General features: G+C 46.8%; 1 protein-coding gene across 8 annotated transcripts in view; it reads left to right on the top strand.

Moving 5' to 3' along the window:
• The window catches only part of PRDM11 (PR/SET domain 11), an 88,567-nt gene that overhangs the window by 43,418 nt on the left and 19,524 nt on the right, over window positions 1-25,625 (top strand). For 4 of the 8 annotated variants that reach the window (XM_043970388.1, XM_043970390.1, XM_043970385.1 and 1 more), the window contains exons 2-5: window positions 2,780-2,896; window positions 4,222-4,325; window positions 7,192-7,454; window positions 14,003-14,070. In XM_043970388.1, coding sequence (XP_043826323.1) covers window positions 2,781-2,896; window positions 4,222-4,325; window positions 7,192-7,454; window positions 14,003-14,070 — 551 coding nt within the window. In that variant the 5' untranslated portion in view covers window position 2,780. Of the gene's footprint in view, window positions 1-2,774; window positions 2,897-4,221; window positions 4,326-7,191; window positions 7,455-14,002; window positions 14,071-17,764; window positions 18,187-20,808; window positions 23,068-25,625 lie in introns of those variants that run through there. The other 4 variants (XM_043970387.1, XM_043970386.1, XM_043970389.1 and 1 more) reach the window with 2 other exon arrangements.

Genomic DNA, 25,625 nt, shown 5'->3' with positions numbered 1-25,625 from the left:
ATTGACATTGAAAAAAAGTGACTAATCTAGTCATAACCTTTGATCCTGGGATCTCATTATTGGATTTTGACCCCAAGAAGATCAACTACAGAAATAAAAGCTTCATTTGAATAAAAATATCCACAACAATGTTTTTGTATTTGTTTGCCTTGTTGTTGTTTTGGGGATTTTTAGAATAGCAAAAGGCAGAAAGTAAAATGGCTGCCTGGTGGCTAGGAAATGGTTACTGAAATTGGAGAAAGTGAACATAATGAATGATCACTATACTTCCAGGAACCAAAGTTGAAGAAGAGGAGGATATTAAGGGTAGAGAGAGGCAGCTAGGTAGCACAGTGGATAGAGCACCGGCCCTGGAGTCAGGAGGACCTGAGTTCAAATCCGGCCGCAGACACTTGACACTTACTAGCTGTGTGATCCTGGGCAAGTCACTTAACCCCAATTGCCACACACACACACACACACACACACACACACACACACACACACAAGGGTAGAGAGCTTGGGGAGGGGGAAGGGTCATAAGGACCTAAGTTCATATCTTGCCTCTGGCCACATGACCACTGGCAAGTCCTCGAACTCCCCCAAGCCCTCTTGATTCTAGTGTCTTCTTTCTGTTAATTATTTCCTAGTGGTCCTGCATATGGCCTGACCTGTTGTTTTTCACATGTTGTCTCCTCTATTACATTGTAAGCTCCTTCCAGGCAGGGGCTGTTTCTTTTGCTTCTTTGTATGCCCAGGGCATAGCACAGTGTTTAGTGATGATTGATTGATTGATTGCAGTATTCAACAACTATAAGCTGGAGAGGAGTTGCCTCTCTGTATGGTTAGAGGGAGTTTCCACACTGGGAACCCATCTATTTTCCCAAATTGATTTAATGACAGATCCAGATCTCCCCTCCCTATTCAGGGGAACGATGAATATGAAAAATTTAGAGAAACACGGGGAGACTTGTCTGAACTGATACAGAGGGAAGAACAAAAACCAGGAGAAAATACATTCAATGCTTACAATAATGTAAACAAAACCATGATTCAGGTCAAAAACAGGGGCAGCTAGGTGGCGCAGTGGATAGAGTACCAGCCCTGGATTCAGGAGTACCTGAGTTCAAATTTGGCCTCAGACACTTGACACTTACTAGCTGTGTGACCCTGGGCAGTCACTTAACCCCCATTGCCCTGCAAAAAAAAAAAAAAAAAAAAAAAAGCAGTGGCCAGGGTTGCTTCTGGAGGATTGAGGGCAAAGCGTACTTTCTTCCTTTCTGTTAAGAAGTAGCAAAAAATTGCATGTGCTCCCTGCCACAGTTAACATATTAGATGGGTTTGTTGAGCTGTGTGTGTGTGTGTGTGTGTGTGTGTGTGTGTGTGTGTGTGTGTTGGGGGGAGGGAGAGTTACTTCTTAGCAAGGAATTATTGTATTAAAACAGAATAAAACAGGGGCATTGAAGTCTGGTCCAGCTTGGTGGAAAGAGGGAACTAGCATTTATTAAAATGCCTACTATGTTGGGGCAGCTAGGTGGCACAGTGGATAAAGCACTGGCCCTGGAGTCAGGAGGACCTGAGTTCAAATCCCGCCTCAGACACTTGACACTTACTAGCTGTGTGACCCTGGGGAAGTCATATAACCCTCATTGCCCCGCCAAAAACAAACCAAACAACAACAACAAAATGCCTACTATGTTGTAGACACTTAGAAATATTATCATACTGGACCCTCACAGTAAGCCTGGGAGGTAGCTGCTGCTATGATATACATTTGACAGTTGAAGAAAGTGAGGCAAACCCAGGTTTGATTTTCCTGGGCCACAAAACTATTTAAGGCCAGATTTGAACTCTGGTCGTCCCTACTCTAGGCTCAGTGCTCTATCCACTGGGGCCACCTAGCTGCAATAAGATTTGAACATTCTCCCACATATGCCTCTATCACCCTGGTCAAGGCATTTAACACCCTGAGCCTAAATCTCTCATCTGTGAAGATGACACTCAGGAAGGCTTGAGTTCAAATCCAGCATTAGACTCTATCTGTGTAACCCACGGTATGTCACTTAACATCTGTCTGCCTCAGTTTCTTCATCTGTAAGATGGGGCAATAGCAATACCTATACCCTCTCCCCTTCCAGAGTTGTTGTGAGGATAAAATAGCTTAGTATTCCAAAACACTTTGAATAACTTAAAAGCCATATGCACGCTAGCTATTATAGTGATCACCATCATCAAACCTCCATCCCATGTCCATATGTATCCACTGGCAGACACACAAAATGGGCAGGATTGTCAGAGCCTCAGAGCTTTGGATTTGAATTTAGAGCCGCCTCCCGTGTCTTCATTCCATCTCTTGTCCGTTCTGCTATGTGCCCAGAAACTGAGGGGAGTCCTCTTGGCCTGTACTCTGTGATCTGGAGTCGGGGCATGGTTGAAGGCAACCTTTCCTTGTCCCCGTGCCAACCCCTAGGCATCTCTGAGTAACCACCTACCTGGCCTGGGCTGCTTCATGTTTTACCCACCCCCTGCCCCTCAACCCTGTGTCGCTCATGTCTTCAGGCAACCCCAAGACCAGCTTGAGGTTGGAATGGCATTTCCTCTTGGCCAGGATACAACTGTTGTTGTTGATGTTCTTGGAGTTTCCTCCATCGATGATCAGGGTTTACTGGCTTCAAGGGTAACAAGAAACCGATTACTATCTGCCCCCATTCCCAACCCTTCCTGGCTCCATCACTCACCCCTCTCCCCTTCCTTCTTTGTTCCTTTTCCCCAATCCCTTTTTCCCCTGTCCCTAGAACAGAATGACTGAGAACCTGAAGGCCTGCTTGGCTCATACCCAGGCTTCCATGGGGGAGATGGTGACTGTGAAGACAGAGGTCTGCTCACCCCGACGGGACCAGGAGTATGGTCAGCCCTGGTAAGGCATCTCCCATCCTGCTGCCAAGGAGGGCACTTTGGTTAGGGGCTGGGTTGGGGTTCATTTGGCTCATCAGGGAAAAAGCCTTAAGTCATAGCATCATCATGTTTGAGAGATGAAAAACGGACCTGAGGATGGAGAACAGAATTTCAGGGCAGGAACAGACCTGAGAACGTAGGATATATATTTTTCAAAAAATGTATTTTTGTCAATTTCCAAGCATTTAATTTTTTTTTCTCCATCCTCATTGGAAAAGAACAAGAAACCCCTTGTAACAAGTGCATAATCAAGTAAAACAAATTCCTGAACTAGCCATGTCCAAACCCACAGGCCCCCTTCTTTATCTTGAGTCCATCACTTCTTTGTCAGTAGGTGGGCAGTGGGCTGCACAATCTGTCTCCTTGGAGTAGTGGTTGGTCATTGCATTGATCAGGGTTCTCAAGTCTCTCAGAGTTATTTGTTTTTGCAATGTTGTTATTGTATTTTCTCTGAGACACTCCCTTGGTTATTTCTTATGGGACAATAATATTCCATTACATTTATCACTTGTTCAACCTTTCTCCAATTTATGGACATCCCCCTAGTTTCCAGGGTGGTTTTTGGACCACTACAAAAAGAGCTGCTATAAGTATCTTGGTACACTGCGGGTTCTTTAACTCTTCTTTTGATCTCTTTGGGGTATTAACCAAATGCTTGTATTGATTCAGAACACAGAAGGTCAGAGCTTAGAAAATAGAGCATGGAATTTTAGAAACTATAAGATCTTAGAGCATAAAATGTTAATGCTAGAGAGGTAGTAGTATCATAGATTGAGATCTGGAAGGGATTTTAGAGATCAGGTCATTCGTGCTCCCCCTCCCCCCCCCCTTTTTTTTAAAAAAAAGGAGACGCAGAGAAGTTACAGTGACAGAAGTCCCCAGGACACAGTGGGAGAGCCAGGTTGAGCCTGCTTGGCTTTTCCCAAGCTAGGATTTGTTACCCCACTTTCTTAACATTTATATCTGCCCAATTTTGCACTGATGCCATATTACTCTTAGCTCAAGGGTCTAGGCAATCCTTGATGAAGCCAAGGGATATTTTGTAGGGTACTGTGGTGGGCAGGGGATGGTCACCTGCCCTGTCAACAGACAAAGTGGGTCTGACTAGATTAACTGGGTAACTGGAAGTGATGGGACAGGCTAGGCTAAGGCCTGGAGGGGGTAGAGGAAAGGGGATCCACTTCTAGGGCAGTCAGCCTGGCCTCTAGCTTCTCTTATGATCCTTAGTTCTTGGCCCAACCAAGTTTCTCCTCTCTGTTTCCTTGTCTCCTTCTCCGACCTTCCTAGCTCCGGGAGGCCTGACCCTCCATCCATGGAAGTGGAACCCAAGAAACCGAAGGGGAAACGAGAGCTGATCATGACCAAGAGTTTCCAGCAAGTAGACTTCTGGTGTAAGTGGGGCCTTGACTGGTATTCCCCCCCTTTCTTTTTTCTTTCTTCCTTCCTTCCTTCCTTCCTTCCTTCCTTCCTTCCTTCCTTCCTTCCTTCCTTCCTTCCTTCCTTCCTTCCTTCCTTCCTTCCTTCCTTCCTTCCTTTCTTTCTTTCTTTCTTTCTTTCTTTCTTTCTTTCTTTTGTGAGGCACTTGGGGTTAAGTGACTTGCCCAGAGTCACAGAGCTACTAAGTGTTAAGTGTCTGAGGCCAGATTTGACTCAGGTCCTCCTGACTCCAGGGCCGGTGTTCTATCCACTGCGCCACCTAGCTGCCCCATCCCCCTCCCTTTCTATGAGTCTCCCTCCTCACTCCTGGGGAAGGAGGTCAGGAGGAATCTTGAGTTTGGAACAGGGTGACATACTCAAAAAAGTTCTTAGAGATGCTAGGAGATTATGGCAAGGTGGTAGAACTTGGCAACTACTGTTAGAGCACAGAACCTTAGAACCTTAGAGGGTGGATGAGGAGGGACTCAGAACTGAGAGGTCAGGAACTCCCAACTCCACCTCTGAGTGCAGCCAGAGACCATGTCTGAGCCCTTTGCTCAGAATCCTAGTGGGGAGAGAAAGTCTGGAATCATGTTCTCCAGGATGCTTTCTGTGCTGTTCTCAAGTGATGGGGAGCACAGAACTTGGTGTCACCAAGTGACAAGATATATGCAAGGCAAATGGGAGGTAATCCCAGAAGGAAGGCACTAGCAGTGAGGTGGTGAAAGGAGTGATTCAACTCTAGTTTTCTGGACTGTTTTAATTACAAACCTCAGAGGTATAAGGGACCCCAGAGCCCATTTAGTTCAACCCATCATTGTTCAATCATTTTTCCACTATGTCTGACTCTTTGTGACCGCATTTGGGGTTTTCTTGACAAAGATCCTGAAGGGGATTGCCATTTCTTTCTCCAGCTCATTTTACAGATGAGGAAACTGAGGCAAGCAGGGTGAAGTGACTTATCCAGGGTCGCACAGCTAGTGTCTAAGGTCAGATAGAGGTCTCCCTGACTCCAGCCTCAGCACTCTATGCACTGTGGTACTTCCTAGCTGCCCTCTCCAATATATCATACCTGACCCAAGAAAGCCCATTATAAAATACAAGAGAAGTCACAACTGATCCTTAGCTTGAAGATTACTACCCGAGGGGGAGGTCACTACCTCCCATGGCAGCACTTTGGGACAGCCATAATTTGGAGAAGGCTTAAACTGGCCTCTTGGAAGCCTGTGCCCATGGCTCCTAGCAAAGGACCAAGCAGAGCCGGTGGCTCTCTTGTGCATAAGAACTATTTAGATAGCAGGCGACAAGTTCATGTCTCTGCCTGGGTCTTCTCTCCTCCACGTTAACTAGTGCATGCTCGTTCAGCTGTTGCTCAAGTGGCATGAACTCAGAGTCTTGGAATAGGTCCCTTGTCTAAATGTAGAAGAAAAAGTATTAGACCTTAGAAGAGAGCCCTTAGAACATACGGTGCTAGAGTCAAGAAGGGGCCTTAGGACATAGAACATCAGAGCTAGAAGAAGCTAGAGTGGACCTTGAATGTCAGAGCTTGGAGGGACTTTAGAACATAGACTGTCAGAGCTGAGAAAGTGCTTAGAACATAAAATGTTAGAGTTAAGAAGGGGCCTTGGGACACAGAATTGGGAGAGAGCTTAGAACACAGAATATGAGAGAGCAGACATTGAATGCCAGAGCTGGGAGGGACCTTAGAATACAGAATGTCTGAGCTGGGAGGGGCCTGAGGACAAAGACTCTCAGAGCTGGAGGAGACCTTGGAAAAGAGATAATTTCAACTGGAAGGCCCATAGATCGATCAGACAAGAATTTATTTATCAATATTAATTTTTTATCCCTCCTATTTATGTTCCCTTTGAAAAGAGAAAAACAAAAACAAAATCCTTGTAATGAACACACATAGCAAGCAAACTAATTCCCTTATTGGCCACCTCCAAAAAAGTGTTTCCCAGCCAGCACTCTCTGGGTCTGTCACTTCTCTGTCAGGAGGTGGGTGGCATATTGTGAACCCTTAGAATCGTGGTTGGCCATTGCTCAGCAAGACGTTATTAAGCACCTACTATGTATCTGGCGCATGCTAGGTGCTGGGGATACAAGTAATAAGAATGAATCGATTCATGCCCCGGAGGAGCTGACACTAATGGGGCAGACAGCAAGTGTATCTAGAAATACATACAAACTAACTGCAAATAAGCACCATGGAATTGAGTGCAACATGGTTTGTAGGGCAGGGAACTGGCCGTGGTGGGGCTAGAGTCTTCCTAAAGGAGATGATCTCATTTGTGAACATAAAGTGAGAGTTAGAAGGAGCCTTGGGACATTGAGTGCAATGCCCTCATTTTGTAGATCAGTTTACCCAAGGTCCCACAGGAAGAAACTGGGACAGTCTGGACCTAAACCCCAGTCATAGCTTCAGAGTAACTCCAGCTCTCTCGTTTTGATAATAACGATAACAACAACAATAATAGATGATATTTATAAAGTGCCTACTATATGCCAAGCACTGTGCTCAGTGCTTTTTAGAAATATCCTCCCATTTGATCCTTACAGCAACCTGGGAGGTAGGTGTTATTATTATCCCCACTTTACAGAGGAGGAAACTGAGGCAGGCAGAGCTTGTTCCTAACTCTGAACCCCAATTTTTTAAACCTAAGTCCAATGTGCTATGTAGTCTACTGTGCTGTCTCCCCCCACCCACTTGTTCCCTGTTGGTCCCTGCAGTCCCTCCCTTGGGAGCCAATGAGGCCAATGAGAAGCGCCTGTTAGTTGTGAATGCTGCCCCCTGCTCCCCAATAGCTAATTCCCCCTTTCTGCCTTCCACCTCTGCAGTCTGTGAGTCCTGCCAAGAATACTTTGTCGATGAATGCCCCAACCATGGCCCCCCGGTGTTTGTGTCCGACACACCTGTGCCCATGGGCATCCCTGACCGAGCAGCCCTCACCATCCCACCTGGCATGGAGGTGGTCAAGGAGGCCAGCGGGCAGAACGATGTGCGCTGCATGAATGAAGTCATCCCTAAGGGACACATCTTCGGGCCGTACGAAGGGCAGATCTCCACGCAGGATAAATCGGCCGGCTTCTTCTCTTGGTTGGTGAGTCTCCCCTCTGCTGCTCACATGGGGCGTGTCTGGAGGGACTTCAGTGCCAGGGCTTAGGCCTGAGCTCATAGGCCTTTCCTCTGTCACATAAGAGATGTGGGTGGTACACAGACTCAGCCCCAGGGTGGCCTGATCCTTACAATAAAAGAATTCAGTCCCATTAGCCATCATTGTGTTGTATTGGCAAAAATGCTGAAGTTGGATTTGGGGGTTCTGGGTTCAAATTCAGGCTTACCACCAATGTGACTTTGGGCAAGTCACTTGACTGCTCTGCCTTGGTTTCTCTATTTGTAAAATGAGGGGGTTAGACTCAATGACCTCTATGGTCCCTTTCTGCTCAAATGCTGTGATCCTATTGTGGGATTCTAAGGCTTGTTCAGTGCAAACAGAATGGCTTTAGGACAAGATTGTCAGAGTTGGAGGGGTATCCCATAGTCCTCTGCATCTTCTCTCTTGTTCAGGCTTTCTGGGATGTGAGATGCCTGAATGAGGACAGGGTGGGGCTTCATATTTCCTTGGGTCTCCCAGTAGAAGCTCTTACCAACCCTGCCAATAAGAGGGGGCAAAAACCTGTGCATCCTTTTAGCTAGAGATCATAGGCAGTGGATGGAGCACTGGCCCTGGAATCAGGAGTACCTGAGTTCAAATCCGGCCTCAGACACTTAACACTTACTAGCTATGTGACCCTGGGCAAGTCACTTAACCCCAATTGCCTCACTTTAAAAAAAAAAAAAAAAGAGAGATCATGGGGAGATGGAACAGACCACAACTGGTGTTGGTGACAAGGTGATGGTCATGGTCAGGGAGGGGAAAGCAGAGCTCCAGAAGGATATCCCTTGTTCAATGGTCCCTTCACTGGCAGTGGAGGTGACACCTGAGGAAAGCCGGCTTTACATATGTTTTGAAGACAACGTACACATCCTTGTGGAAAATAAATGCAAAGTCAGGGGTTCAGCCATCATAGGGCTTCTTGCCAAGAAGTGAGCTGACCTGTCACTCAGGGTTACATCCCAGGCTGGTAGCATTGCCCGGTTCTCTTACTGCCCATTTGTAAAAATACATCCTTAAAGTATCTGTATAATAAGAAAGAAGAAGGAAAAAAGGAGAAGGAGGAGGAAGAAGAGGAGAAAAATGTTAGATCTGAGAAAGACTTTAGAAATAGAATGTTAGATCTGGGAACGACCTTAGAACATAGAATGTCAGTGCTGAGAGGGCCCTTAGAACAAAGAGTTAGACAGAAACTTAGAACATAGAATATTAGATCTGGGAAGGACCTTAGAACATAGAATGTCAGTGCTGGGAAGAAGCTTAGAACATAGATTGTCAGTACTGGGGTGAGCCTTAGAACATAGAATGTCAGAGCTGAAAGGGAGATTAGATGTTTGTTGGTCTAGCTTGCTATCCGTCTTTTTTGTGCAATATGAATTTTTAAAAAGGCTTTTTCCAGATCTAAATTTACAATCTTTGGGGGCAGCTAGGTGGTGCAGTGGTTAGAGCACCAGCCCTGGATTCAGGAGGACCTGAATTCAAATTCGGCCTCCGACACTTAACAATTGCTAGCTGTGTGACCCTAGGCAAGTCACTTAACCCCAATTGCCTCACAAAAATGAATGAATGAATGAATAAATAAATGAATGAATAAGTAATTTTACAATCTTTTGATACCCAGCTCTAGAGAGACAAGAGACTTGGTCAGAGTTACACTGCTAGCTAGGGAAAAGAGCATAATTCTAACCCAGATCCCCTGACTCCCAGTCTGTGATTCCCTGAATGAGGGCATCCCCCATGAAGCTCAAGCCAGGGTTTTAGGATGACAATGGCAGCCCTCTTTGATGTGGTGGGGGGGATTGGATTTTGGTGCCTATTCTGCCAAGAAGTAACAAAGGCAGAAATGGCCTGACCATGAGGCCGGTGTGGTATCAGGGCTAGAGCCTTGAGCTCAGAAGGCAGACTTGGGCACTGTGGGCTACCTGAGGGCCCTCGGCCAAGGTCAGTTTCTTCATCTGTCAAATGAGAAGACTGGACGAAGGCTCTAAGGCCCTTCCAGTTTTCAGTTTATGCTCCGAAGAACCGTTAGCACCTTTAATTCAAGCTTTTTAAGTCACAACTTCTTTTGGTTTTATTTCTTGGTAAATCATTTCTAAATAGTAGATAGTTTTCAACACTCATTCTTAATAAGATTTTGAGTTTCACATTTTCCCCCCTCCCCAAGAGGGCAAGCAGTCTGATTTAGATTTATACATGTGCCATCAAGTAAACGTATTTACACATCAGTCATGTCAAGTCATGCCTTCTTTTAAAGGCTCTAAGGTGACAAAAACAAAACAGTCCCCGCCCTCAGAGAGCTTATGTTCTCTCAAGGGAGATGGCCTAGCACCATAAAGACTATTTACGTGCCTCTTTAAAATCTTCAGAGTGCTTCCATATGTTACTTCGTGGGATCCTTCCAATGGCCCCTGTGAGACAGAGGCTTTGGGAATTGCTACTCCTGTTTTAAAAATGAGGAAGCTGTGGCTCAGAAAGGTCTATGGATTTGTCCATCCATTGGCCACTTGGGGAGTAGGGGCAGAATCCAAGCCCCTTCCTTGGCAGGATCTGAGCCTCGCACCTTTTCCCAATACCATGTTGTGAGAGCAGGAGATGCTAAGACATCATTCAGTCCGTGCCCCTCCATTTCACAGAGAAGGAAACAGAGGCCCAGGGCGGGGGGCCTGACTGGTAGGTGGCAGGACCCAGATTGAATCCGGCTCTCCTTTCTCCAAGTCGCTTCTTCCCTCCACATCTCAGTGCTTCTCTACTCCTTACAGGGCCAAGTATTTGAAGCTTTGCCTTCATCAGGTCAGCACGCATTTCTGTGTGCCAGGTGCCGGGCTAAGCAGGGAAAACAGACACAAGCAAAAAGGAAGACAGATCTCATCATCAAGGAGCTTACATTGGAATGAGGGGAGATAGCACACGAGAGGAAGCTGGAAGGGGGCAGGATGAGGATGATGGAGAAAGAAGACGGAGGGTGAGGAGCCCAGAGAGGAATGAAAGATGAGCATGGCTGACCTGGGCTCTTTACCAAGATGGAGGCTCTGGGAGGAACTGACCACTCGGGAAAAGGGGCTATAGGAGCTGCCCAGCCAGGACTTTCCTAACCTGTAGGCTATGATCTCCAAGAGCACCTCAGGCACTTTGATGATGATGAAGATGAAGATGAAAGTGAGGAGGAGAAAGAAGATGAGGAAGATGATGAGGAAGAATGTGGTGATGAAGAAGATGATGATGAAGACTCATATTTGTATCATAGAATTATAGCATCATTTCAAACTGGAAAGGACTTTGAAGGCCATAGAGTCCAACCCCCTTATTTTACAGATGAGGAAACTGAGTCACAGAGAGGTTGAATGCTATAAATCACTTTTCCAACAACCCAATGGGGCAGTGATTGTGGATATGATGCCTTCTATTTTACAGATAGGGAAACTGAGGCTTAGAAAGGCAAGTGACCTGCTCTCAAGGGATCCTTGGTCTTAATTGTGGGAGGGCACATGCAAACAACTGTGTACAAAGAAGATATAGTCAGGATAAACTAGAGAAAGATTTTGAGGAAGGGTTTTAACATTTAGGGGAATTGGGAAAGGCTTTCTTGGAGAAGGTGGAATTTGAGCTGAGACCCAAAGGAAGCTAGAGTAGCCAGAAGACAGGAATGAGAAGGGAGAGAATTCTAGATCTGGGGGACCCTGCGTGAAAATGAAGAGTTAGGAGATGAGAGCCTGTGTCACTAGTTTGCAGGGTGCCTGGGAGTATGGCGGTGAATAAAGGTGGAGAACGTTAGAACTGTTGGAGAACCTCAGAACAAAGGCGTCAAGGTTGAAAAGGATATGGGAGACTTGAGTGTCTGATCCTTAGAATGAGAGTTCTTAACTTTTTTTGTGTTGTGCACCCTTTTGGCAGCAGTCAGGTAAAGCCTATGGATCCCTTCTCCGACTAATGTTTTTAAATTTACAACATAAAATATATAGGATTACAAAGGAAAGCAATTATATTAAAATGTAGTTATCCAAAAAAAATTTAGAAACTAGCTCATGCACCTCTAGCTTGGAACATAACATGTTCTAAGACAGAAGGGAACTTAGAATGTTCTGTGGTAGGAGGTCAGAGCTGGGGGTACCTTAGAACACAGAACACTGAATATCAGAAATGGGATGGACCTTTGAGATCCCCCAGGCCAGCATCCCCATCTTATTGATTACACAAAGTTACAGAATCTGCAGGTTGGAAGGATCCTTAGAACTTAAGTCCAGCCCGTACCTGAATAAGAATCTCCCCATGTGGGGGCAGCTAGGTGGTGCAGTGGATAAAGCACCAGCCCTGGATTCAGGAGGACCTGAGTTCAAATCCAGCCTCAGACACTTGACACTTACTAGCTGTGTGACCCTAGGCAAGTCACTTAACCCTCATTGCCTCACAAAAAAAAAAATCTCCCCAAAGATACCAAACAGGTGGCCATCTGATCTGTGTTTGAAGACCTCTAGAGAGGGAGAATCCATTACCTCCCCCAGTCAATCCATTCCACTTGGGGATGGTTCCAATCATTACTACCTTTTAAGCTTGAACCTGCCTCCCTGATCACCCCATCCATTCTTTCTGCTTATGCCCTGCTCAGATACTTGAAGACAGTTACCATAGCCCACCCCCATCTTGTAAGTTATAGATTTAGAGTTGGAAGAGACCTCAGAAGTCATCAAGTTCAATCTCCCTAATTTTACAGATAAGGAAACTGAGGCCCATAAAAGTTAGGTGACTTGCCCAGCCTCACACGGGTAGTAAGTGGAAGAGCTGGGACTCAAACGTGGGTCATGTGACCCTAAATCCGTCATCCTTACCACACCATGCGGGCTGCTCTCTCTTCTCCATGGTGTGATCGCCAGTCTCTTTAGCATCCTGGTTTTCTTCCTCTGATTGGTCTACGGCTTGTCATGGTCCTTCATAAAGTCAGTCCATCAGTAGCATTTTAAGAAATTGTATTTTTAATCTGAATTTAATGAGCACCAGAGGAAAAGGGAAGGAAATAAACATTCATTTAGTGTCTGTGCTGAGGCTAAGTGCACATTCCCATATACACTGTAGAAGAGACAATGGAGATTGATTGTGAGACCAGTCAGCGAGCATTAAATACATGCATACTATGTACCATGTAGGAGCTGAGATGGTGTTGCACCTATGCGGTTAATCTACCTGATCCCTTCCAGGTTGCTCCAGGCACTTGACTTATCCTTCTAGCTTCACGGAGAGATTAGAGAAGAGACTGGGCAGGGATCTATAACAAAAAGAGCAACTCAGACTTAAATAGTGCTTGGTGTCATTCCCCATCCCCATCATACAGATGGGAAAATAGAGGGCAGTTAGCTGACAGATTGTATTTTTCTTAGCATATCCTGGATGTTCCTGTATGTTGCTGGCCCTGGACCATGCCATGCTTCAGATCTTGCCTAACAGTCTACCACTGTCATCTTCTTGCCATACACACAAGCATCACATTTCCCCACTCATGCATCCTGTCAGCCTCTTACTGTGGGAACTGTAATCCAATCAATGACATGCCAATTCAGGCAGCTAGGTGGTGCAGTGGACTACAGACCTGGAGTCAGGAAGACCTGAGTTCAAATAGGGGCCCCCTTGGATACTTACTAGCTGTGTGACCTTGGGCAAGTCACTTCATCTCTGTCCCCCTCAGTTTCCTCATCTGTAAAATGAGAATAAAAATAGCACCTACCTCTCAGGGTTGTTGTAAGAATCAAATAAGGTAATTTTGGTAAAACGTTTTGCCAACCTTAAGGCACTGTACAAATGCTAATTAACATTGTCACTGTCACTTCTAGAATAGTTGTTATTACACTGCCCGATACACCACCCACCATCTCTGTGACTTCCAGGTCCCTTGCCACCACTCCTGTGCATGTACTGTCCCTTCTATTAGAATATAAGCCTGCTAGGGATAGAATACTTTACCTTTGTAGCTCTACCATTTAGCACAGTGATTGGAGACATGTTATTGAGTTGTTTCAGTCATGTCTGATTCTTCATGACCCCCATTTAGAATTTTCTTGGCAAAAATTCTGGAGTGATTTTCCATTTCTTTCTCTAGCACATTTTACAGATGAGGAAACTGAGGCAAACAGGGTTAAGTGACTTGCCCAGGGTCACATAGCTAGTAAGTGTCTGAGGCCAGATTTGAACCCAGGTCTTCCTGACTCCAGGCCCAGTGTTCTATCAACTGTGCCACCTAACCGCCCAGATTGGCAATATAGTAAATATTTCATTCATTCATTCATCCAGAGCAGGGTTTAGAATATTAGCCTCTTCCATAAGACTATATGGCAATGCTGGGGACCATTTTCAGGGAGTTGTCCTATGGAGCTGAGCTCAGGCAGGGTGGGAAAGAGAGGGATTCTCCATTCTGAGTTTGGGGGAAGGCCCCAGTACTGTTGGGGGGAATTGTCCTCAGGTCTGGTCCTGCCCTGGTTTTGTCAGACCCTCTCTCTCTGCCTTTCCAGATTGTTGACAAGAATAACCATTACAAGTCTATTGATGGGACGGATGAAACCAAAGCCAACTGGATGAGGTGAGTTCCACTCTGTGTCACAGGCGCCGCACTGTCACCTCCCAAATGAGGGAGTCAGGGGGCGTGGGGGACATGGGTGGGAATGACCATGGGAGGGAGGAGAGCCTACAGGGCCGCAGCCTCCATCCTCCCATCTCTTCCTGTGTGACTCTACTTCCTGCCACCATCCAGCCAAAGGGGTCAGAAGAAATGGCTCCAACACCATGGGAAGCCTGAGCATAGGGAGGAAATTGACTGACTGCTAGCCTCCCATGAGGCTTTTCTTAAAGGGGCCACTTCCGGGCTGTGGAAGTTCAGACCTCTTGGGAGTATGGGTGGGGCAAGCCTTCCACACAGCTTTCTGGGGCTGTGTGCTGCCCCCCTGCCTGTGTTCTGTTTGGGAGACTCTGACCTCACTAGGAAGCTGTGGGCAAGGGTAGGTGGCGACTCCATTTCCCAAAATCTCCCACCATTCTTTAATTGCTTCTGTCACCCAGGGGGTGCCATCTCTGTCCTGAAACTCAGCGCCCTTTAGGGTACACCAGGTGCCCTCCATAGCTCTCATGCGCAAAGCCACTGTTGTCAGAAGTTCAGGGGACTAGGGCTAGGAAGCATCTAGACTGACCCCTACATTTCATAACTAAGGAAACAGAAGCTAAGAGGTCAAGGGATTTTCTCAAAGTCACCCAGATAGTACATGGCGCAACCAAGATCCCACAACCATTGATCTCTGCCTGTGCACACAGAGTGCTTCTCTTTCAGTGGCTGGAGTGGGGGAAGGAGGAGGAGGGGGTAGCTCTTTGGGAAGCTATGGACTGTACATCAAGGCCATGTTCAGCAGCATTCTTAAGTGAATTCAAGCAGGATTCTAAACCTGGCTGAGAAATTCCCATCCACTCACAGTGGTGGCACAGGAGCAGTGAACTTGACCTCACAGGTTGGGGGCAGGACACCATTGGCCAAAACATATATGCATGGATGAGTATGGAGGGGGAGGGGGTGTGGGGGGGAGCCAGGCTCGTGTCGTCTGACTACTCCATGGTCAAGGTATTTACCTGCAGTAGTGAGGTCCCCAGAAAAAGAACCACTGGGGAAATCCAAGGGAGATGTGGGGAGGGGAGGGACCAGGAAATGCCTTTGATGCAAACAAGATGAGAGGAACTAGAGGCTCCCTGGATTCAGAGGCACCAGCTGCACCAGGATGGCTGCTCTTTTGGCTGTCAGAATGAATACAAATGAATTCATTCCAGCAGTGGGGGGAGGGGCAGGGGACAGTGATAAGAGATAGAAAATCCTTCTCCAGCCTCTTAAAATGCTCATGTTTATCTGCATTCCTGAGCATGAATGAAGATGATAATGACGATGATGATGTTTTTAAAGGTTTATAAAGCACTATATATGTATATACTATCAGAGCTCCTAATATTTGTCTATGTATATACCAGACAGATACACAGATAGATAGATGGACGATTACTTGGATGGACAAATGGATGGATGGATGGATGGGTGGATGGGTGGATGGATGGATGGATGGATGGATGGGTGAGTGAGTGGGTGAATGGATGGATGGATGGATGGATGGATGGATGGATGGATGGATGGATGGATGGATGGATGAGTAGATGGATGGATGGGTGGGTGGGTGGATGGGTGGATGGATGGATGGGTGGGTGAGTGAGTGGGTGAATGGATGGATGGATGGATGGATGGGTGGGTGGGTGGGTGGGTGGGTGGATAGATGGGTGGATGGATGGATGGGTGGATGGATGGATGGATGGGTGAGTGGATGGATGGATGGGTGGGTGGGTGGATGGGTGGATGGATAGATGGGTGAGTGGATGGATGCATGGGTGGGTGGGTGAGTGGATGGATGTATACATACATGCAAGTATGGATCCATGGGTGGTTGCATGGATGTATTGACTGATGCATGGATACATGGATGGATGGATGAATGGGTGGGTAGTTGGATGGATGGATAGATAGATAGATAGATAGATAGATAGATAGATAGATAGATAGATAGATAGATCAGATAGATAGATGGATAGATCAGAGCTCATCTATGCGTATAATCTTATTTGGTCCTTATCACAACCATGTGGGGTAAGTGCTATTATAGTTCCCTTTTTATAGATGAGGACTCTGAGACTTAGAGAAATAATGTAACTTTCCCAGGGTCACACAGCTAGGAAGTCTGAGGCAGGATTCAAACTCTGGTCTTTCTGAGGCTAAATCCTGTGCTCTGTCCACTGTACTCCACAGTTCCATGTTCATGATATTCCCACAAAAAGTGGTCATACCTCTTCCCCATCCCTGGTGTTGCTCTTAAGACACAGGAACCCTTGTTGTATCCCGCTCCTTGGGACTGGCTGGAACGAGCTGGTCAGCTTCCTGAGAAACAAGACCACTCAGGAGGGCTGGGTTGCCAAGCTCCTTCACTTTCTCTCTGTCATGTCCCCCAAATGTGGCTGCAAGTGGATAGTCTTTGGAGTCACACACAAGGTCTAGAGGGAACCCCGCATCATTTTATTCTACTCCCTCATTTTACTGAGGGCCTGAGCCCCAGAGAGAGGAAGGATTACAGGGTTAGGGTCTTAGGGTTAGACCTGGAAGAGAATTTAGGGGCCATCTGGGCCAACTCCCTAAACTACCAAAACTGAGAGGTTGAGTGGCTCACCCAAGGTCACCCAAGGAATAAGTGACCAGGTTAGAGTTTGAACCTAGATTCTTGGTCACACAGGAAGCAAGTAGCAGAACTTGCTTTTGTACCCAGGTCTTCTCATTTTAAACTCAATGCTTGTCTTGATAGTTCCAGAGCTGGCATACAGTAAGTGCTTAATAAATACCTGTTGACTGACTGACTAATTCCATGAGGAATGAATGAGACCATCTGCCCCCTTAGCATCCACCATGGTTTCTACAGAGAAGCCAAGCAGTGGACGTAGCCTTGGTTCTCTCCACGCCATTTTCCTTGACCTCCTTTCTTAAGCAGAAATCTTGGTGCTGGTAGAAAGCTCAGCAGATTGCTCTCTGGATTGAATGTTCAGGGCAAGTCTTGCTGAGGACGAGCAGAGACTGTGAACTTCCTGGACGTCCCTGCCCCATCCCCTCCAGGCTGCTCAATTGAGTGGAGTCTCCCAGAAGTTGCTTAGATTTCAGAAGTTGGTCAACGTGGACCTTGGCTCCTAGGCATCAAAGCTCAGGCTCGGCCTCATTTTACCAATGGGACATCAAATGATGACAAGTTAAGCCTACTGCCAGCTTGCCTTATCTCATGTCACCCTAAACCTTCCTACTTTTGTAATCGCTTCCTTGGTTCTTTGAAGGGCCTTGTGGCATTGGGAGTCACACATTGTTCTTGTAGGGGCTTTGAGCTGCCCTTGGGGGTACAGAGGAAGGATTCTGGCCATATTCTTTGCTCTGTGGCCTCCAACAAATACTACCCTACATTCTTACTGGATTTCTTTAACATCCCCCCTTCCTTGTGTCCCCCTGTGACCCATTCAGCTGGGTGCTATTCTCTCTTGGACTTGGTGGTCCCCTCTTTCTGCTGGGGGACTTAGGAGTGGTGATGAGGGCCACAAGACAATTCTTGTCGGCTCCCTCTTGGAGGAGGCCAGCAGTTTAGGTAGGAGCAGGACCCCCTTCTTCCCCACCCCTCATTGATTTCTATTTACCCAATTGTGCTTTGTGGGATATTCAACCCAAGGAACATGACGTCTGTGACGGAACGTAAGAGGAAGCCTAAATTCTCCAAGGATGAGCTGGACATTCTGGTCACTGAGGTGACCCACAACGAAGCCGTCCTCTTTGGGAGAGAGACCATGAGGCTGTCCCATGCCGACAGGGACAAGATCTGGGAAGGAATAGCTCGGAAAATCACCTCCGTCAGCCAAGTCCCCCGCTCAGTGAAGGACATTAAACACAGATGGGATGATATGAAGAGGCGTACTAAGGACAAGCTGGCCATCATGCAGAAATCACTGTCTGGCCCTGGCAGTGGAAGCCACCCCGCCACCATTATCCTTACTGCCCACGAAAGAGCTATTGAGTCCACGTTGCACACCTCCCACTCCGTCCATGGCTTCCCAAGAGCAGATCTGAATGGTGTGGACAGTCCTTCGACTAGCTGTGAGTATCCCTTCTTTAACCTTCTGCCCTGTTCTCTATCTCCCACCGGCTCCTCCCTGTCCTCTCTGGGTCTCCTGGCTCTTTCTGCCTCCTCTGGCCTTTTCTGTCTCAGATCTTTGCCTTCTCCTTGCTCTCTGTCTTCTCTGGCTTCTCACAGCTCTCTCTGCTTTTTCTCTGTCTTTGTCTGAACCTTCTCCGTCTGTCTCTGTCTCCCTCCATGCTTTCCTTTTGTCTCTCACTCTCCTTGTTTTCTCTAATGTTTTTTCTGTCTCTCACGCTCCCTTCCTGCATATCACACAGACCTGACTCTTAGGCCAGGGTTCAGGGGAACAATGGATCCTGCTCTAGTTTTCCAGAGTCATTTGGGACTTTGGTATCATTTGGAGGGAAGCCATCCAGGGACTTGCCTCTCTTCCCATCACAGGGCTTCCAAGTTCTTTAGGCCCACCTTGGTTCCATCCCCATTATTCTTGCTGAGGGCTAACCTTTCTTTAAAGGCTGCAGATGAGCTTGCTTAGCCAACTACTGAGAAACTAGAGTGAGGTGAAAGGTGAGCGTTAGGGCACAGGGGAGCCCAGCTGATGGAAAGTTGACTTTTTTTTTTAACAGATGAGCAAACTGAAGCTTAGAGAGTTTAAGTGACTTTCCCAGAACCAAAATGCTAATATCCGAGGTGGGATTGGAATCCAGATCTTCCTGATTTTTAGTTTAACACTGTACTCTGCTTGTTTCGTGTCTCAAAAGTCACTCCTTAGAGCAGTCATTTGAACCTGTGCTGGCTTCCTGGTGTGAGACAGATCAGAGAGAATAGGATCACAGATTTCTAGATGGAAGAGAGTTTAGAAACCGTGGAGTCCAACTCTATGCATTTTGCAGATGAAAGAGCTGAGGGCCAGAGAGCTTAGGACTGTGACTTGTCCAGCATCATACAAGTATTCAGTTTCTCAGGTGGGATTGGAACTCGTGTCTTCCTGACTCCAAGTTCAGTGCTCCATCCACTCCGCCAACCTGCCAGCACTCTACAACCCTGCCCAGCCACAGGGTACAAAGAGGAGAGACTGAAATTTGATTCCCTTGGCCCATCAACTTATGAAACTCCCTTCCTAAAAAGCAGGTCCCTCGTCACTCACTGGCCATGGATTGTCTGGTCTCCAATCTCCACCGTGGGACTAGGAATATGTATATGGGTGTGCACCCATAGTCCCCAGGGAGATAAGATCAGTGCTGGGGTGACAGGGGAGACTGGCTGCAGCTTGGAAGCTCCCCATTCCAGGACGGTGGAGGGACCATGGCGCCTGCTGGTGTGCTCAGTCATTGGAGGACTCCCTGTTTAGCTAGCTGTCTTGCTCAAGATGGCCTTTGGGTGTGGACGAGGCCAGCCCCGAAGGAAGACTCTGTGTTGCGTTTCTTCCTCAGTCCTCCCTCTGGCCTCAGGATCTGTTCTAGTGGCCGGGAAATGGTAATGGTGGAGATTCTAGACCCGGAGGTTGTGTCACCATCCTGTACCCACACATAGCTCCAAAAACAATCCCCCTCTTCCCTTCACTCCCCTTTTCCCCAATCCCAGTGGAAACTGACATTTTAAAGCTGCATTGTCCATGGTGGCCACCAGGTGGCACTGACAAACTCGTTAATGGCCACTCAAGGTTTTGGAGTCCAGAGAAGTGTGAGCCTCTAAACCCAATCACAAAACATCAAAGCTGGAAGGGGCCTTAGAATATATAATATGGAACATCAGGATTAGACAGGACCTTAAAATATTAAACACTGCATATTAGGACTAGGAGGAACCTTAGAACATAGAATGCCAGCTGGGAGGGGCCTTAGAATATAGAAGGTTAGAACTTAGAACATAGATCCCAGCATATCAGAGGAGGGAAGAACCTTAGAAATCATCTGGTCTAATGCGTTATTTTATGGTGAGGATAGAAGTCTTAGCACATAGAGTGTTGGAGCTGGGAGGGACCTTAGAACATAGAATGTTAGAGCTTAGAACATAGATCCCAGCATATCAGAGTAGGGAAGAACCTTAGAAATCATCTGGTCTAATGCGTTATTTTATGGTGAGGATAGAAGTCTTAGCACATAGAGTGTTGGAGCTGGGAGGGACCTTAGAACATAGAATGTTAGAGCTTAGAACATAGATCACAGCATATCAGAGTAGGGAAGAACCTTAGAAATCATCTGGTCTAATGTGTTATTTTATGGTGGGGAAATTGATGCCCAGAGCTATGTCCCAAGCCCCACAGGTAGCTGGGGGCCAGGCTGAAAAAGTCTTGGTCTTCTCATTCCTAGTTCAGTGCATGTTCAAAGCAGAAGGGGAAGTGGCTCCCAGGGACCGGAGGGTAGCCTTAAAAGGTAGTCGTTGACCCTTTCTTCACCTCCCCAGGTGATATCTCTGCCTGGATTGTGCCTCCTTTCCGTAAGGGTGTCAGGAAAACTGCCCAACATGGGAAGGAGAGTGGGTGAGGGGGGAAGCTGGCTGCCTTATTGAGTTTAGCCTGTGAGAGCCACCACCCCCTGTTCCTGCAGAAATAAGAAAGAGCTGGAAATAAATGCTCTGGGGCAACCATCTTTTTCTGCCTTGCTAATCTTTCATATTTCTGATTTTTCTCTCCCAAGATGATGAAGATGAGGAGACCCCTGGCCCCTCACATCAGCCCCCTTTGACAACTCTGCATCGAGATCAAGAAGAAGCTGCCCACCTGACCAAACCAGCCGTCTTCCAATCTTTGTCCTCCTCCAACCAGTCAGAGACAGTGGAAGCAAAGTCAGAGGATGCGCCACACTCATCATCCCAGGCACCCCCGCACCCCCATTCCCAGAGCCCCCCACTCTCAGGCTTTGACCGGCATTGCTTCCACTCTCATGCCCAGGATTCCGAACCCTTCCAGCGGTTTTGCCAGGAGCTAGTGACTGTCCACCGGGGCATGGCAGACAGTATGCAGACTATTGGCCAGGCTATGGCCGAACTGACTGGGTGGGTCAGCCAGATGTGCCAGATGCTGAGCGAGATCCGAGATGGAGTCCGGGCCCTCCAGCAAGGGCCCAGCCTGGTGGCTGCCACAAACACACCACCCCAGCCTGAGCCTCAGCGAGCAGAGCCCAGCCTGGAGCCAACCCCACCTGCACGGACTACGCGATCTCGGAAACGAAAACACCATTTCTAACCAAACCAGTCTGAGCTGGAAAGAAAAGCATACAGAAAGGGGTTAGCTGTCCCTGAGTGTGGGGGCCTTTATTGCAAGAAGGGCTTCCTCATCTCAATTCATAGTGTACAGGGACATCACCAGGAAAATCTCAGGCTGACCCCTTAGACATACCTAGGGCCAAGTTATCACCTCCTCCTCTTTGTCTCCTGCCAAGGTTATAGGTCTGTCAGGAACCAGTGGGTGCTCACTGACTTCAGTGAGTCACTCCCTGAGGTCTTCATGTCATTGGGCAGCCAACCTAAGTTAGGTGGGTCTGGGTGGGAAATCTGACTTTCCTACTTAAAAGAGACTGGAAGGGTGACTGGCAGTGTGGTCCAAGCAGGTGGCTCAGCTTTCCTGACCACATGCCCTTAGGCATGGTTTCTGTTCATGAAAGATGGGGAGGGGATGGCAGTTGGAGCTCAGTACCCTGCCCTCTGCTTGATGGTACCCCCGCCTGGGCCACTGTACCCAGTTCTGGCTTGCATGCTTTTGTGTGAGCCATCACATGAGTTTAGTTTTGTGCTTTTGCCTTTGGTGGGACAAGATGGGGTGTCTGTCTGTGAAGGAGAACAGAATGGAGATGAAAGGGCACCCCCTGAAGAATAGCCCTGCCTGCCTGCAGCTGATGCACTGTACTGTTTAAAGCTCACTTACAATATACTGTGTCACCAGATCCTCAGAACACCCCTGGGAGTCTGGGAGGTAGGAGGTAGGGGAGATTCTGAATCTCATTTATGAAAAATGAGGCCCAGGGAGGTTTTAAGCAACTTGTCCAAGGTCAAGGGGCCAATAAGTGGTAGAGCTGGGTCTTCTGCCTTCCAGACTTCCATTCTTTCCTTTCTACCAGCCAGGAGTTTGATCTGTGGTAGCAGAAGAGGGAGGAGGAGGAGTCATCCATCTTTATTGATGAGGGAGTCCGGCCTTCATTCCAACCCCATCTCCCATCTATAGCTACTCTTGACCCTGACCCCTTGTTTTTGACATCGATGAAGCAGATGTCCGAGAAGCCTAGTTGGCTCTCTTTGCCACCTCTGTCCTTGTGGGACAGAGGGAAGGTCTGGCTAGACCAGGAAAGGATCACAAGGTGTGAGGGCACTTGAGATGGGCAATTCTCTTCCCCTCCTCCTGGCATTGCTTCAGGTGCTCTGGCTGCCCACAGCTCTCTTGTAGATAAGATGATGTATAAGGATACAAGTACACACATCTGTAGGTTTCTCTGGATTTTGTTTCAGTTTTTGGCCTATGGCATGAAGCTGCCATGTTCATGGTGTCAGGGGTGGAGTTTGGAGGTGGCTTTAATGAACATGGATGCAGGGGGTTCAGCCCAATGAGCCTCACTGTGCTTTCTTTCTGGCCTCCTGTCCCCAAGCCTGGCCCAAGCAAGAGCCCCCTGAGTCAGGACTGACACCCCATGCCCACCTAGACCTGGAGAGAGTGGGTCCCTCCAGGACTCATCATGGCAGACTAAACCCCATGTCATCAGGACTGAGGTAGGGGAGGAGACGATGGGTGTCCCCGAGCCTTCCCTCAGCCTTCTGTCTCCACTCTGATCCCTTAGAATAGCATTTCATTGCTACCTGAGCTGAGAACCCCCTTCTCCCCTAACCCGTGGCTATGCTTTATCCCCGCTCCCCCAAAAAAATTTCCTTTGGAAGTATTTTTGTTAAAATGGTAATAAAAAGAAATATCTAACACTTCTAACATACCTAGCCTTCAAGTTCTTTCTTCGGTGTGTGCTCACTTCCTGTCCTCTCCTACCTATCCCCCACCCACCCCTCACCCAATTCATCATGGTGTGTCCTCAGAAAGCTAGTGTAGATGGTTGAAAAGCCAGTGGGCAAAACAGCCCTATCTGCTTTCTAAACACCTCCAGTACTGCTCAAGTCAGGAAGTATCTTGGAGCCCTGTCCCTCTCCCCATTATGCATATTGACATCTGATCTGTCCTTCGAGGTCCATGTTACCTCTGGATGAATTCTAATGGGAAACGAGTTCTTCCTGATCTGATCTCATAGTACTTTGTACTTCTCTCACCATAATCTAATTTTGATTATATTCATCTGCCTGTGCCTGATCCCTTTTAATAGATTGTAAGCTCCTTGAGGTCAGAAACTATGTCTAATTCTCTTTGTACCTTCCCCAGCACTGTTAGCTGTGCATCCCACACAGTAGACACTTCAGAAATATATGAATGAATGAATATGTCCAGCCTTCTTCTTGATGTTATACAAGATACAGAGAAGCATAAGATGGATGGATGGATGGATGGATGGATGGATGGATGGATGGATGGATGGATAGATGAATGAATGAAAATTGAGCCTACTTTTCTAATAGACCATGTTGTGAATGTAGAAAATAATAAAATGAATGAATGAGCCCAGCCTTGCACTAGGCTTTATGGGGATATAGAGAATAACCTGAATGATTGAATGAATGAATGTATCTAGCCTTTCACTAGGCCTTGTGATAAAGAGAAGCATAAGATACAGCTCAAACTGCTCATGGTGTCTTTGAGGAGGTGACATACAGCTGAAGTTGAAGTATTTTTAAGGTCTTAGTCAACACAAATTTATTGAGCACTTACTGCAACCTTTAGGATCAATACTTTTGGTTTACATGGGTGGGAGAGAGCAGAATGTATCAAAAAATATCTGTCTTACTACCAGGCAGGAAGGAGATTCAGAATTTTTCCTTGATATGCTTGAGAAACCTACTTCCTTCTCCCCACCCCATTCTCATTCCTCAGTCAACTGCCTGAGGAGTTTCATTTCTTAAGAAAGATTCACCCTTGAGGTTTCCCCCAACCACTCCCTATTTATGCCTTACAGCAAGCTGGATCTACGGAAGTTTATTTTTCTTAAGCTGGATCTGAGGTACTTCTGGATTTGGCTGGGAAACTTGCTTTGTTTAGAGAAAAGCCAACAGACCATGGGTTAGGCTGAGAAACATTTGCTTGGAGCTGCTCCACATCACAGTCAGCAATGAATGTTAAGAGGAAAACTTTGAGGCTGCCTTGAGACATCTAGTCTAGGACTCTTTGGGATTTCATTGATTAATCTAACTTCAGATAAGACAGAAATAGCCACTGAGGTTTCTACTGTTAGAAGTCATCTGGATGTTTTTTTAAGGGTTTTTACCTGCCCCTTCCCTCCCCCAGTAATGGATTCTGCCTTTCAAGAACGTAATATGGCAGGGTAGCTAGGTGACACAGTAGATAGAGCTGCAGCCCTGGAGTCAGGAGTACCTGAGTTCAAATCTGGCCTCAGATACTTAACACTTACTAGCTGTGTGACCCTGGGCAAGTCATTTAACCCCAATTGCCTCACTAAAAAAAAAAAAAAAAAGAATGTAATATGGCTTCCTCCAACATGGCATTGTGACACGGGATGGCCTCAGAGCTTCATCAATCCACCTTGCAAATAACTACTCACCCAGAGCACTCAGGAAAGATGATTACCTTCTATGTGCAGACACATGACAGGGCACTGGCTAAAGTCATTGGGGATTTGTTTTGGAGATATTCGTCATGGGGGGGAAGAAGTGGAGTCTTGGGAGCACATCTAAATTCCATTATATCTTCGCACTCATAATTTCTATAAGAGAAAAACAACATTGTTTCGAAAAAGCTTGCAACAGTGGAAAGAGCACTACGTTGAGAGTCAGAGGCCCTACATTCAAATTCTGATTCTGGTACCTCCTGAGTTATATTGGCCAAGTCACTTCCCTTCCCCAGGATTCAGTTTTTTCAACAGTAAAATGAGATGATTGATCTAGAGGGCCTCTAAGGTCCCTTCCAGTCCCAAATCTTTGATCAGATGCTTAAAAAGATTTTTTAACGTTCACTTAGGTGGAGAGAAGATGCCCAGTTATCTGGAATCATGAGGCAAAAAGGTTCTGATGATCTGGGTGGGTTGAGACTTAAGATATGTGCTATGACTGGAGGACTAGTGTTCAGAGACTCAAAATACCACTAAAAGACATTTTAAAGGATACAAGATAATATACACAAAATACTTTCCACACCTTAAAGCACTCTCTAAATATAGGGTCTCCCAAAAGTCTTGGTTCAATTTTAAGCCATCAGATCTTTCCACCTTTAGTGAGATGAGTCTTTAGACAGTAGAATCACAAAGCATTACATGGGACATACCCAAAGTCTTACTGTCAGTGGAGTAGGGAAGAGAAGGGAGAGAGGGAGGAAGGAAACATTTATACATTGCCTACTATATAGGCAGCTAGGTAA

The sequence above is a fragment of the Dromiciops gliroides genome, chromosome 6, assembly GCF_019393635.1.
Source record: "Dromiciops gliroides isolate mDroGli1 chromosome 6, mDroGli1.pri, whole genome shotgun sequence".
In the NCBI taxonomy this organism is placed as follows: domain Eukaryota; kingdom Metazoa; phylum Chordata; class Mammalia; order Microbiotheria; family Microbiotheriidae; genus Dromiciops; species Dromiciops gliroides.
Note: the sequence above shows the minus strand (reverse complement) of the source record. Positions and strands in the feature narration are given on the sequence as shown.